Raw genomic sequence first — 12,775 nt, forward strand, 5'->3', positions numbered from 1 at the left:
TGGGACTGAAGGTATTGCTTGATAGTAAAGGGTGTTTGTGCTGATAAGAATTTTATAAATGTTTTTACAATATTTTAGATGTAATTAATGCCCACTGAACTATATATCTCCTCAGTGGGAGAATGCAATAAAGGAACGAGAGGTCAAGGTCACCCTCAGGTACATACCCAGTTCGAGGCTAAATCTGACTTCGGGAGACCCCGTCTCAAGATAAATAAAGAAATAGTGATAGTTAGAATGAGAATGTCCCCCATAGGCTCAACTGTTCGAATGCTTGGCCCCCAGTTGGTAGAACTGTTTGGAAATGATTAGGAGGTGTGGTCTCACTGGAGGAGGTGTGTCACAGACAGTGTGCTCTGGGGTTCCACAAGTCCACATCATTTCCAGTCAGTGCTCTTTCTTCTCTCCTCTCCCTGTCTGTTCCTCCCCTGGCCCCACCTTGTCTCTAGCCTGTAGATCAGATGTAAGGTCTTAGCTACTGCCCCAGAGCCATTCCTGCCTGCCTGATGCCACACTCCCTGCCAAGATGGTCATGGGATCTAATCCTCTGAACTCCAAGCAAGCCCTCCGCTAAATGCTTTCTTTTATAAGCTGCCTTGGTCATGGTGTTTTAACAGCAACAGAAAAGTAAGACATAGTATTTCATCAGAATAAAAACCATTGTGCATAAAAGGATACTGGAAAGACAAGAAGGTATGGAGAAAAAGAAAGCTTTGAATTTATGCACCTGCCGTGAGCTTGATATCCAGATGACACAAATAATGTCTCCCAATCAGTATCCCCTTCATCCACACACACACAACCCAATTTAAAGATGAATGAAAGGGGATCAGAGAGATGGCTTGGGAGTTAATAGCACTTGTTCCTCTTGGAGAGGACCCACGGCTGTTCCCCACACCCACATGGTGGCTTACAACCATCTGTAACTTCGGTTCTAGAGGAGTTGATGCCCTCTTTGGCCTCCAAGGGCACCAGGCACTCAGCGAGGTATGCTTGCGCACATCTGGACAAAGCTCTTATACACTGCCTTTGTTAGGGTTTCTATTCCTAGGATAAAACACTGTGACCAAAAGCAACTTGGAGAAAGGAATTTATTTCATCTTACAACTCTCAGGTCATATTCTGTAACTGGGGAAATCAGCACAGGAGCTCAAAGCAGTGACCTGGAAGTGGGTCCTAAAGCAGAAGCCAGACAGGGATGCTTCTTACTGGCCTGCTTCCCACAGCCTGCTTACCTGCTGTTACAGCTGAGGACTATCTGTCTAGGGTTGGCATGATCCACAAAGGGCTGAGCCTTTCATCAATCAACAATCAAAAACGGTCCCATAGATTTGCCCACAGGCCAATCTAGATGGGGAACATTTTCTCAATTGAGGTTCCCTCATCACAAATGACTCTAGTGGTGTCAAGTTGACAAAACACTAGCCGGCACATACACATAAAACAAACAATAAAAATAAACAAAAATTCTGAACAGTGTGCTCTTTAAAATATCATCATCATCATTATATGTTTTGATTGTTTTGCCTGCATGTAAATCTGTGTACCATGTATGTTCCTGGTTCCGGAAAAATCCAGGAGAGGGCTTTTGAACCTCTGGAACTGGAGTTATAGACATTTTTGAGCTGTGAAGTGGGTGCTGGAAATCAAAGCCAGGTCCTTTGGAGGAGTAGCCAGTACTCTTAACTGCTGAGCCATCTCTTTTGGCCCTAATAAAGTATTTTTAAATGGGGAGCAACAAACTGGAATGGATATATCTACTGGGGGAAGACTATCATTAAAAAAATAAAACACCAGGACATGGAGGTGTATGCCATTAATCCCATCACTTGGGGGGCAGGGGAAGGGGCAGGGGGCAGGGGGCAGGGGGCAGAGGGCAGGAAAAGTGGGCAGGGGGCAGAGGCAGAGAGGCAGAGGCAGAGGCAGAGGCAGAGGCAGATCCCTGTAAAGTTGAATCCAGACTGATCTATATAGTAAGTTTGAGAACATCCAAGGATACATAGAGAGACTTGGTCTCAAAATAATATAATATAATATAAAATAAAGCACAAATAGGAAAAAAAAAAGATGCCAAACTCACAGAAATCAGATGCAGCCTCTGAGGGTAAGTTTGTGATTGTTGAAAAGAAATGAAAATAAAAATTCATATCCTTGTAGTTTCTGAGTGAGAAACCATCACTCATTGGATCCAAACTGTCTATCACAAACGCACAGGTTGTCTAATATGGTCAGGACCAACAACATGGGCAAACCTTGAGCAGGTCAAGGGCGAAGGAGCAAGTGTGGAAATCCACCACTCCACATACGTGACACACACAATAGACACAGTCGGAGATAGAAAGCAGTGAGAGGTTGAGACCAGAGGATCACTTAGATTTAGAGGCTAGCCTGGACTAAAGAGTGCATCTGAGGCCAGCCTAGGATACATAGCAAGACCTCGTCTCAAGCAAACAAACACCAAACAACCAAACAGCGACAACAAAAATCCACAAACAACACAGCAACAACTAAAGCAAAACAACGAAAATCGGAAGTGAGAGAAAGCAGGAAGAACCTGGAGTTATTGCTTCACGGGTAAGGGGCTACTGTTTGGGTTATAAGAGTTTGATAAGCCGGGCGGTGGTGGCACATGCCTGTAATCCCAGCACTCTGGGAGGCAGAGGCAGGCGGATTTTTTAGTTCCGAGGCCAGCCTGGTCTACAGAGTAAGCTCCAGGACAGCCAGGGCTACACAGAGAAACCCTGTCTCAAAAAACAAACAAACAAACAAACAAACAAACAAAAAGTTTGATAAATAGTAGCAATGACTGCACAGTATTTGGGGTGCAGTTAACACCATTGAACTTAAACACCATTGAACACTTAAAATGGTAAAAGCAAGCTTTGTGCTTTCACCCTAACACTCCCCCCACAACCCCCCTCCCGCAAGAGCACTGGCGACCTCCACTGTTTGGAACAGAATCTCTGTTTCTGCACATCTAGTTTATCAAACCCTCTCAAACCGCTCTCCTGCAAGTTCCTCTGTCCACAGAGAGCCTTGTTTCCGTCACTGACACTGCAAGGACCTGCAGCTGTTGGTCACAGGATATGCCATCAGCGGAACTTTGCTGAGCGCTCTTAGCCCCTGCACCCGCACCCTTATCCTGCAGCATGCTGTGTGCCCTGTGGTTCCTGACACTTTGGCATACATACTCCAACCTCTGAACTGGGACTTCTCTGAGCCCTGCCCACACCCAGGTTTTGCTGGTGACCTCCAAGGTCAGACAACAGTTCGACAGCTCCACCTGCAGGCTGCAAAGGAGAATTCCTGGGTTGCAGGCAGATCTCATTTTATGATGCCAGTATTCCTAGATATTTGGGGCCAAAAGTTGGATTTCTCCTCCCTCCATAGCATTCTATTATTTCTGTTCCCAAAACAGTCAGTTCTTGACTCTTCCTTGGGTCATGTCTCAGCTAACACTTAGGAGAACAAGGTTGTAAATGTGGTTGTCCTGACACACACCTTTTCTCCTCAACCCTTTCCCTAAGCAAACCCCCCAGGTCCTGCGACTCTCACTTCTCCACTGTGCCTCCTGTTTTGTTTTTCTCACAGGCACAGTCCCTGAGAGGCAGTAGAAACACAGGCTGTGTTGCTACACAAGTGAGATTAGTGGTTCCAACAGTCTGGGGATGATGGATTTGTCCTGTGACATTTAATTTTGTTGTTGTTTGAGTTTATTTGGCCCTGTGGCTGGGAGCAGGGACAAGACTGGCTGGCCGGGTGGCGGGGGCAGGAAGCTGGCCGTTTACATCTTGAATCCCAAGCATGAAGCTGAGACTGGCATTTTAAATTAAAAGACATTTTTAAAAGATGGCTTTATGTGTTTGATTGTTCAGCCTGCATGTATATATGTGTACTGCATGTATGCAGGGTACCCATCAGAGGTTAGAAAAGGACGCGGAACTGGAGTTGCAGATGGTTGTGAGTCATCCTAAGGCTGTTGGGTAGACAACCTGGGTCCTCTGCCAAAGCAAAGAAGCGCGTTACCGGCTTAGCCGTCTCTGCAGCCCCAAATGCAGACATTTCGAATCTTATAAGCAGTGGCCGTATGTATCTGTTTTAAGTATTCATATGAAATAAGAAATTATCTTAATATGAAAAACTAACATAAGAAACCCATACCTTCGTTGGTCTGATTCTGTCCATGTCCAAGCGTGCCTCAGTCCTCCGTGTCCTCCGCATGTTTGTCTTAAAATCCACTTTTAAACTCCTGCAGATTGAAAAGTCTTTTGGAACTGTCTTAGAATTGCACCCACTAACGCCATGGTATCATCTGTGGGAACTGGCGTTGGGAAAATAAATCACATTTTTTTTAAAGTTCACGAATGCAACTATTTATGGCTTCATTAACTTTTCTCCAGAATACTTTGTGCGTTTGTCACATGTCTTAAAGCTGATAGTTCTGATGCTTCAGAAGCTGCCATCGTTTTGCTGATTTGGATATTAATCTTATCCAAAAATACCCTCAAGGACATACTTAGGACAATAACGTTTGGAAGAATGTCTGCCACACAAGATGAGTCATCCACCCCACCATCGAATGTTTCTTCTTGCATTGGGCACTGCTGGGCATTCAGGATGGGGCTCTGCTGTGTGCAGAGTGAGGTGCCAATGGGAATGGAGCCAACGGCAAGAAAACCCTGTCCTAACTGATGGCTTAATCTGCGTACCTAAAACTGTCTTAAAAAACAAAACAAAACAAGTCAGGTGGTGGAGGCACGTTCCTTTTGATTCCAGCACTTGGGAGGCAGAGGCAGGTGGATCTTTGTGAGTTCGAGGCCAGTCTGGTCTACAGAGCAAGTTCCAGGACAGCCAAAGCTACACAGAGAAACCCTATCTCAAATAAAACCAAAAGAACAAAAACACCAAACCAACCAACCAATCAACCAACCAACCCCCAACCTTTTCAAGAGCGCAGAGAGAGCTGGAGCTGAGACATCTGCTCGCTCAGCTTGATCTAGCAGTATCAGCTGGAGCCACATACAGCCTGTCCTTTCACTGAGTCTTGGACAGCCTTAGCAGTAAGGATGTCTGTCAATATCCCGCCAGGAAATGGGGCTCAGACTAGTGTGTCAATAGTGAGGGCTCTGCTGGGAAGTGGACCTCAGGCTTAGAAGGAACACAGTCTGGTAGACACTGTGAATCACTTGGTGGGCCCAAGGAGGGACCCAGGTCCTGGATTTGGCACTGGCCTGCAGAAACACAGATTTAGATAAGCACACTATGTCTAGTCACTGGGTTGGTGGCCACTTGCTGCATAGGAATTGCTGTGCCCTGATACCTCAGGTGTGCACGACTGTGGAAGATGGGATGCTCGGTGTTTGCAGCGCATGGTGCATCTGTGCTACAGCTGATGCCATTTTCCATGGCAAGCAGAAAAGGAAGACGGATAGGCTTCAGTGCAAAGTGAAAGGACAGAGAAGCTACCTTTATTACGGCTCACTCTCCCCAACTCTGTCACTTCAGTCAGGAGTCTGCAGAGCCACAGAACTAGTGGGAAGAGCAGGAGGAGGAAGAGGGGGGAGGAAGGAGAGGTAGGTTAATTTTAGGAACCATATTCCTTGATTATGGGGTTTGGGGAACCCGGAGCCTGATGGGGAAGCTGGCAGCTAGAGACCCAGGATGGCCCTAACTTTGCACCTCCATAGTTGTCTGGAGGTAGAATTCTCTCTTGCTCAAGGTTACCTCAGACTTTGTTTTACTCATGGCTTCAACTGATCATTAGGGTCATTCATGTTATGTAAGGTCGTTTGCTTCACCAAAGCTCACCAACTTGCCTGTTAATCTCACTCCTAAAACAGTCTTGCAGAGACATCTAGAATAATGCTTGACCAAATGACTTCAGAGTCCAGTCAAATGGACACATAAAGCTAACCATTACATTAACAAAACTGATGGGGTTTTGAAGCTCTGTGGCAGGTCCATAGGGCACATCCCTGTGAAGAGAGCTTGAGTCAGTTTGTCCTTTATGAAAGGAAACCATAGCATACACGTACAAGGGTTGGAAGTGCTGTGCTGAAAACCGCACTAACAGGCTAATGACAGGCTGGGAATACGGCTACCAGAGACAGAAGGCCCAGCGGCTTATTAGATACACTGTAGCAGAATAAGATTACCAGAGACAGACCAGCAGTTTATTAGATACACTGTAGCAAAATAAGATTACCAGAGACAGAAGGGCAGCTTATTAGATACACTGCGGCTTATTAGATACACTGCCGCAGAGCAAGCCAGGAAGCAGAGGAAAACCACGCAGAGGATAAGAGCTGCTTTAATTTCTTTTGTTGTTGTTTTTTTCTTTTTTTGAGACAGGAACTCACTCTGTAGACCAGGCTAGCCTAGAACTCAGAGATCCACCTGCTTCTGCTCTTGAGTCCTGGGATTAAATGCGTTTGTCACCCAACACCCAAATTTTAAATATTTTTTAATGTTTGATTTTATCTTTTAAATTTTATTTACTTACTTAGTTGGGGGGGGTGCATACACAAGTCTGAGAATAATTGTGGGAGTCTTTTTTCTCCATGTATCAAGTCACTTCTTAGTAGGGACTGAAATCATCATAGGCGGATCCATCTTGCTAACTGCTGTTTGATAGTTTTGGGCACAGGATCTGTCACATCCTAGGTTGGCCTCATGCTCTCTATGTAACTGAGGATGATCTTGAACCTGTGATCCTCCCAGTGCTGGGATAAGTTCCTATCACTACACCAGCTTTATATAGTGCTGGGGATGCAACTCAGGGGTTTCCACATGAAATCCCTCAACCAACAGATCCCGCATTCCTCCCTGGAAGGGTTCATCTTATTGTGGGCATCTCTGTATGTGCTCTCAGATGCTGTTTCAATGTCACAGTGCCTCCGTGTTTAGGCTGTATCAAGTAGGGCTCTTACCTGGATGACTGGAGGGTATCTTCATTTGCTGAGTGCGTGTTACTCTTCCGGTTGATTTGACAAACTCTGACAACAATAGCTTAGAAAGGAAGCTCTTATTTTGGCTCAGAGTTGGACGGTACAGTCTATCATGGTGGACAGGCATAGTGAGGAGAACAGGAGGCAGCTTGTTATGTTAATCCAGTCAGAAAGGACAGAGAGATGAAGGCTGACTCTTGGCCTCCTTCATTCAGCTGAGGGTCTAGTCCATAGAAAGGCTCAGTCCACATTCAGAACAGATACATCTTCCTCTTCACTTAAACCATTCTAGAAACATCCACACAGACAAACCCAGAAGGATGTTTCTGTGGTGGGTCCAAATCCAGTCAATAATTAAGATTAACCTTCACAACGAGGAATAACTTTTTACACTGTGGGTTGTGTAAATTGGAAAGTAGCTGAATGTGAATCCATGGGAATTACCATGTTTTAAATTAATTATGTACCATTTGTATACATCCACATGTGTGGGCACAATACTGTATGTCACTGTGCACACACCAAGGCCAGAAGAAGGTTTCAGACTGCTCTGAGGTGGAGTTATAGGCACTCATGAGATACCAGGCTTGTTACTTGGGTGCTGGGCTCTGAAGTCCAACCTCACTATTATGCCTCCTGTTCTCCTCACTATTGATTGAGTGGCAAGTGTTTCTAACCAGGGAGCCATCTGTCTAGCCCAACCATCACATCTCTATGTAAATGAAAATGGTGATGTTACACATGTAACAAGCCTCAGGCCTGTAAATCCAGTTGCCTCCAGGAGAGCCTGCTGCGCCCGCCCGAGGCTGATCTGCACAGCCTCTGCACAGAGCATAAGTGTCCCCTCCCCTCCAGCTGACTTTCTTCAGATCCTACATTCTGGAAATCTATTTACAGGATATAGATAGAAGCCCAGTATAAAGTGCACGGCAGGAGATGACAAGTGCTTCTAGGCACCCAACAGGTAAAGCATCCCTGTGGAGTCTCGAAGACTCTCCCCAGCAGCTAGCTCCTGTACTTCCAAATCTGGGCACAGGGTGGTGCCCCGCGTCCACGATTGTCCACTCAGATCTCCAGGGGTCCTGCAAGCAGAGGCGAGTTTCATTTTTACAGGAAGGGTGTTCAGACTAGAGGCCAGGCTGGTACCTCATGCCTAAGTTGTGTGTTTGAATGCTGACTAAAGACTTGAGCATAAGGACACCATGTCCACCATACACCCAGAGAGGCACTTGTGGGCAGGCCAAGCTAAGGCCGGCTGGCCTGTACTTAGACTTCTCCATGGCTCTGTCTTCTTGGCTGCTCCTTGGGGCCTTCCTCTCTAGTCTTTACTGCATTGCGCTGTTTTCTCCTTCTCCTGACAATATAGTTTCCTCTAAGTATCAGGCAGACCATGGAGGAGAGGCAACCACTTCTCTACTCTGAGTAGTAGGATAGAGACTGCCTCAGTGGAGGAAGGAAGCGTTGGGGTGTATCTGGAGAGTTCTGGAAGGTCAGAAAGTCTAGCGAGGGTATGGGAAGGGAGCAGAGGGCTCTCACTGGTGTGACTACCTGGGTTCTAGGGGAACCTGTGGGTTCTCCGTGCACTGTCTACCCACTCTTCACTGTGGCCTCATCCACCATGGCTGGGCTAAGAGAGGTCGGGAAGCCGGAAGCAGTGGAGGGTGGTGGGTCTCTCTACCCCAGGTCCCATTTGAAGTGCTTTTGCAGTGTTGCACATCATGACCTGGCCTTGCTGCTACTGTATTAGTAATGGGGAGCAGTGCTGGTCACACAGAAACACTTCACCCTGTCTTCACAACCTTTCTGTAAGCCTAAACCTTCTCTTAAAAAACAAAGTACCAGATGGTTCAGAAACGGGAGCGATTCAGCTGCCTTGACACTGCTCACAGAACGTGGAGCCATTCTTAGAGGGCGGCAGGATCCGGGTCTAGGGCAGTCTTGCAGTCTGGGAATGGTCTTGCTGACAGCCAGTCAGAAAATGGCCCAAGCTCAGAAAGGCAGAGACGGAGACCTCCGCCAGAAGCAGGCTTGGACGGGTTACAGACATGTCTTATTTATGAAAGAAGAAACATCAGTGGAAGATTGAGCCTCTGAACAAATTGCTCAGGTCCACAGCCTTATCCAAGACTGGACCCCAAGGCTATAATTAAAGGTTTAGGCGGAAGGGATTACACAGAGGAGAGGAAGAGGTCCCCCACAGCCTGAGGCTGGAATCTGGAGCCCAGTGCTGGGAGAAAGAATATTCAATTAACCTCCCCATCAGAGCCCTTCCTCTGACCTCCTTGGACTTGTCTCCTTGCTGGACTGGACTGGGACTGGACTGGGACTACTGGGTAGGTGGAGCTTAAGGAGTCTCATGTACACAGCCAACTCTTCGGAAGAATAAAAGTGAAGTTCCTAGTGAAACAGATTCACATTATCATCATTTCTAAACAAATAAGGGCATAGTGGTCTCCAGCAAGGGCTGTGACCTGGCTAACCTCAGGGGCGTAGACAATGGCTAAGGACGAGGCTGAATAGCTCATGACCACATTTCCCATCTTGGGCTCACACCAATATCATCTGAAAGCAACTACGGGGCACACTGGGCTTCTGATGATGGAACATTCTCCCCAAAGATAACCCAGCTTTTATTACCCAGTCTAGGCCAGGGCCTGGTGTATGAGGGGAACACCATGCATCCTTCCGTCTTACCAGCTGACCACCCATGTACCTACTCATCCATACACCCTGCCTGCCTGCCTGGATGAACATTCTGCTAAGCCAGAAACGGCTCTAGGTCCTAAAGACTCAGTGGAGAACATGGAGTTCCTACCGCTCACAAAACTTCTACTCTAGTCAAGGGAACACATGGTGGAGCAGGATACACTTCAGATGTCCTTTGTGACCTGAACAGATGTGAGAGAATAGAAGGGGGTGTCCAGTAAAAAGCACTAGTGTGCGGCGACAGTGCGATATGTACCCAGGTCCGGCTTCAGAGGCTGTCGGGGAGACAGTGCATGCAGCCTGTCGGAGAATGCAGCGCATAGACAGCAATGACGGCTGCTTTGCAAGAATTGTCTGAGACAATGTGTAGAGAGGCCAAAGGAGAAATGTTTGAGGTTAGAGTTTGGGAAGACAGGGAGCTAATCTCTGGGGTGTGGTGCTACTGGTGGGTTAGGGTGTAAATTCCAGAGCAAATAGAGGCTGCTGCTGGAGAAGGAACACTTCAGGGCCCTGAGGCGGGCAGAGCCATGAGTGGTTAGTCTGTCCCCATCACAGTCATTCTCAGATGACTGAGAAGCTGGCAATGCTAAAGCACAGTGGTCCAGGGCCAGGAGGTCTGGAAAGACCAGATGGAGACCCAAGGGCTTGGGGCTGACCGGAGCTCAGGAAGAGACTGAATGAGACGGAAGGAAAAGCGGCAACTGGGCAAGGCTGACCCAGGGTTAGACACCATCCTCTGCATTGGTAGGAGTCAGCTGGGTCAGAGGAGAGGAGCACATGGGAGGGAGAGTGGGGTCTGCAGGGTGACAGCCTTCCAGGGCCTGGGGAGGATGGTCGGTCGGCACTCTCTGTAGAGAGGACTGCGTGCTGAGCTCACCCAGCCTGGTGCCTTGACTGGGAACAAGGGTCTGGGGTCAGACAGAACTCCTGCCCACAGCTGGCACTCAGAAAGTGCCTGGTCTAGACTCTATTTTTGTTCCTTTGCTGCACAAGTGTGAGGCCATTCACCATGCAGAGATATGGCTCCCTGGAGAATCTCCTCAGCTATGCCCAGACCTATGAAGAACAGAACATGGCTACTGGTTCACTGTCTACCATTTGAGAATGGGAGCACTCATCCAGGAACCAGGTCGCAGGACTTCAATGCAGACTCTGTAGGTACTGTTTGCTTGATACCCCAAGATTTAAGGTTTATTTTATTTTTTCTTAAGGTTTATTTTTTGAAGTATGCCACATCTCTTGCATTCTAGAGTCTGACTTTCCTGGGCTTATCCCACTGAAGTCACTTTCTGCAAAGAAGTGAATCTTGTATGGAAGGTCCCACAGCATCTACCGAGGGGCTCACAGCAGGCTCACAGGGCAGACTGGCTCTCTCCCAGTTCCCAGCGGCCATCCTTTCTGCCAAGTCTTGTGACAGGAGACAGCTGCAGCCCTCTGACCCAGCTATAAAAAGCCCTAGCTGCCCAAGAGAGCAGAGGACGAGCAGCGGACATTCAGAGAGCCTCCGGGGCCAAGGAAGGAGTGCGACCCTGAGAATCATGCCAAGGCTCCCCCCGATCCTGCGGCTGCTCCAAGCGCCTGTCAAGTACACAGTGGTTCCTAAAGCCCATGTCTCTGCCAAGCCAGCCAAAACTCCCACTTCCGGCATGGTAAGTAACTTCTAAGGTAGCACTCCCTGGGCTTCAGGGCAACAGGGAAGATTAAAGTGATAAAGGAGGGGGGTGGATGTGGTGCTGGGTATCAGTGTTTTATGCAAGATGGTGTGAGTGCCAGGAGAGGGTTCTGGCACCACTGCCTGTGGGCCAGGCTCTCAAAGGGCTACAAATGGTGGCGTGGGGACTGTCCTCAGGCCTCACATACCTCTGGCCAAGGTTAACAGTGACAGAAGTAGGGGGCAGAGTTCAAGTAGGATACGGGACTCAGATCAGGATGTCTTTATTTCACTGTTATGGGGAAAGGTGGGCTGCTCTGAGGGGAACTAACATAGCAGCAAACCTGATGATATCTGACATATAAAGTGTCTGTCTTACATATGGAAAAGACCCAGGTCATCTGTTCACACACATAGAGCTACGGCTCAGCCCAGACTAAGATTCCTATTCTATGTCAAATTTGCTTAAACTCAGGAGTAAGGTCAACAGGAACGACTGGTTTCCAAACGAGGTACTGATTCAGCTTCAAGAAGACCTGGACTCAGGTCTCGTTTAGAAGGAATTGAGGGTGTAACTGCAGTTGATACCTCACAGTCTGCTTCCCTACCTAATGCTACTGAGAACACAGAGCTGATGGGGGTCACCACTGCACACGAGACAAACAAGGCAGGTGTCTGACCTCAGCCAGCTTGGCTTCTGAATGGGCCTTTCTCAGAAAGGCCCAGTGTTTGTAACAGTGGAAATCTTAGCTGTTCTGCGAGTCTGCACAGCACTGGACTGTAAGACTGGACAGAGGCGAGTGAGCCTCTGTGTCACTGGGAGCTGCTCCAGCTAGGCAGGATTTTGGGTTTTGAAGCCTAGGGCTGCTTCTCCCGATTTCTGAGGTCATTCTCTCTGCCAAGGGCTCCAGGCTGCCAAACTCTGCCACAGCAGAGCCTGCTTGCTCACAAGACCGCCTAGAGAGGCAGAAGACAAATGGGGGCCGCGGCTGGTCAGCAGAGAGGAAGAGCAAGGGCGGCCATCTCCAGCTGCTGGGGGCAGAAGCCCCACATGGCAGGATTCTAAGGACGGGGAAGTTACCCTGGCCTGTGGCCAGGCCCAAGCCTAGCGGCCAGTGGACTCATGTTTGCTCTTCTTTCCACAGGAGCAGGCTGTGGGGATCTCGGCCATATTTGCTGGCTTATTGGTTCCAGCAGGATGGGTCTTAGCCCACTTGGAGAGCTATAAAAAAAGCTCCACAGCATGAAGTGGCTCATCCCCGAGAAATGACATTAAACACTGCCACCCACCTCCTGTGTGTGCGGATTCTTGAGCTTGTCTCTCCTCTAATATCCGGTGCCTTAGTGATGCTAGGTGCTGAGTCTGAGAACGCTCTGAAGATGACTGCAAAAAGGAACCAATGCCTCCCTGTCTGACAATACAGAACTCACTTCACCTGTGGTAGGGGAGGGGTAAGGCAAGTCCCCACCA

General features: G+C 48.1%; 1 protein-coding gene across 1 annotated transcript; it reads left to right on the forward strand.

Annotated features, from left to right (window-relative positions):
* The first annotated feature begins 11,125 nt into the window (after positions 1 to 11,125).
* LOC127694547 (cytochrome c oxidase subunit 8B, mitochondrial) lies at positions 11,126 to 12,654 on the forward strand. The gene is made up of 2 exons (XM_052196040.1): positions 11,126 to 11,302; positions 12,450 to 12,654. Exons 1-2 carry the CDS (start codon positions 11,192 to 11,194, stop codon positions 12,549 to 12,551), a joined length of 213 nt encoding a protein of 70 aa, XP_052052000.1. The 5' UTR covers positions 11,126 to 11,191; the 3' UTR covers positions 12,552 to 12,654.
* The last annotated feature ends 121 nt before the right edge of the window (positions 12,655 to 12,775 follow it).

Source organism: Apodemus sylvaticus, chromosome 1, assembly GCF_947179515.1.
Source record: "Apodemus sylvaticus chromosome 1, mApoSyl1.1, whole genome shotgun sequence".
In the NCBI taxonomy this organism is placed as follows: Eukaryota; Metazoa; Chordata; class Mammalia; order Rodentia; family Muridae; genus Apodemus; species Apodemus sylvaticus.

Excerpts from the sequence above, each read along its gene's own strand:
- LOC127694547 (XM_052196040.1), top strand. The coding sequence starts at position 11,192 with ATGCCAAGGCTCCCCCCGATCCTGCGGCTGCTCCAAGCGCCTGTCAAG. Across the intron at positions 11,303-12,449 it reads AAACTCCCACTTCCGGCATG|GAGCAGGCTGTGGGGATCTC; the intron begins GTAAGTAACTTC and ends TTCTTTCCACAG.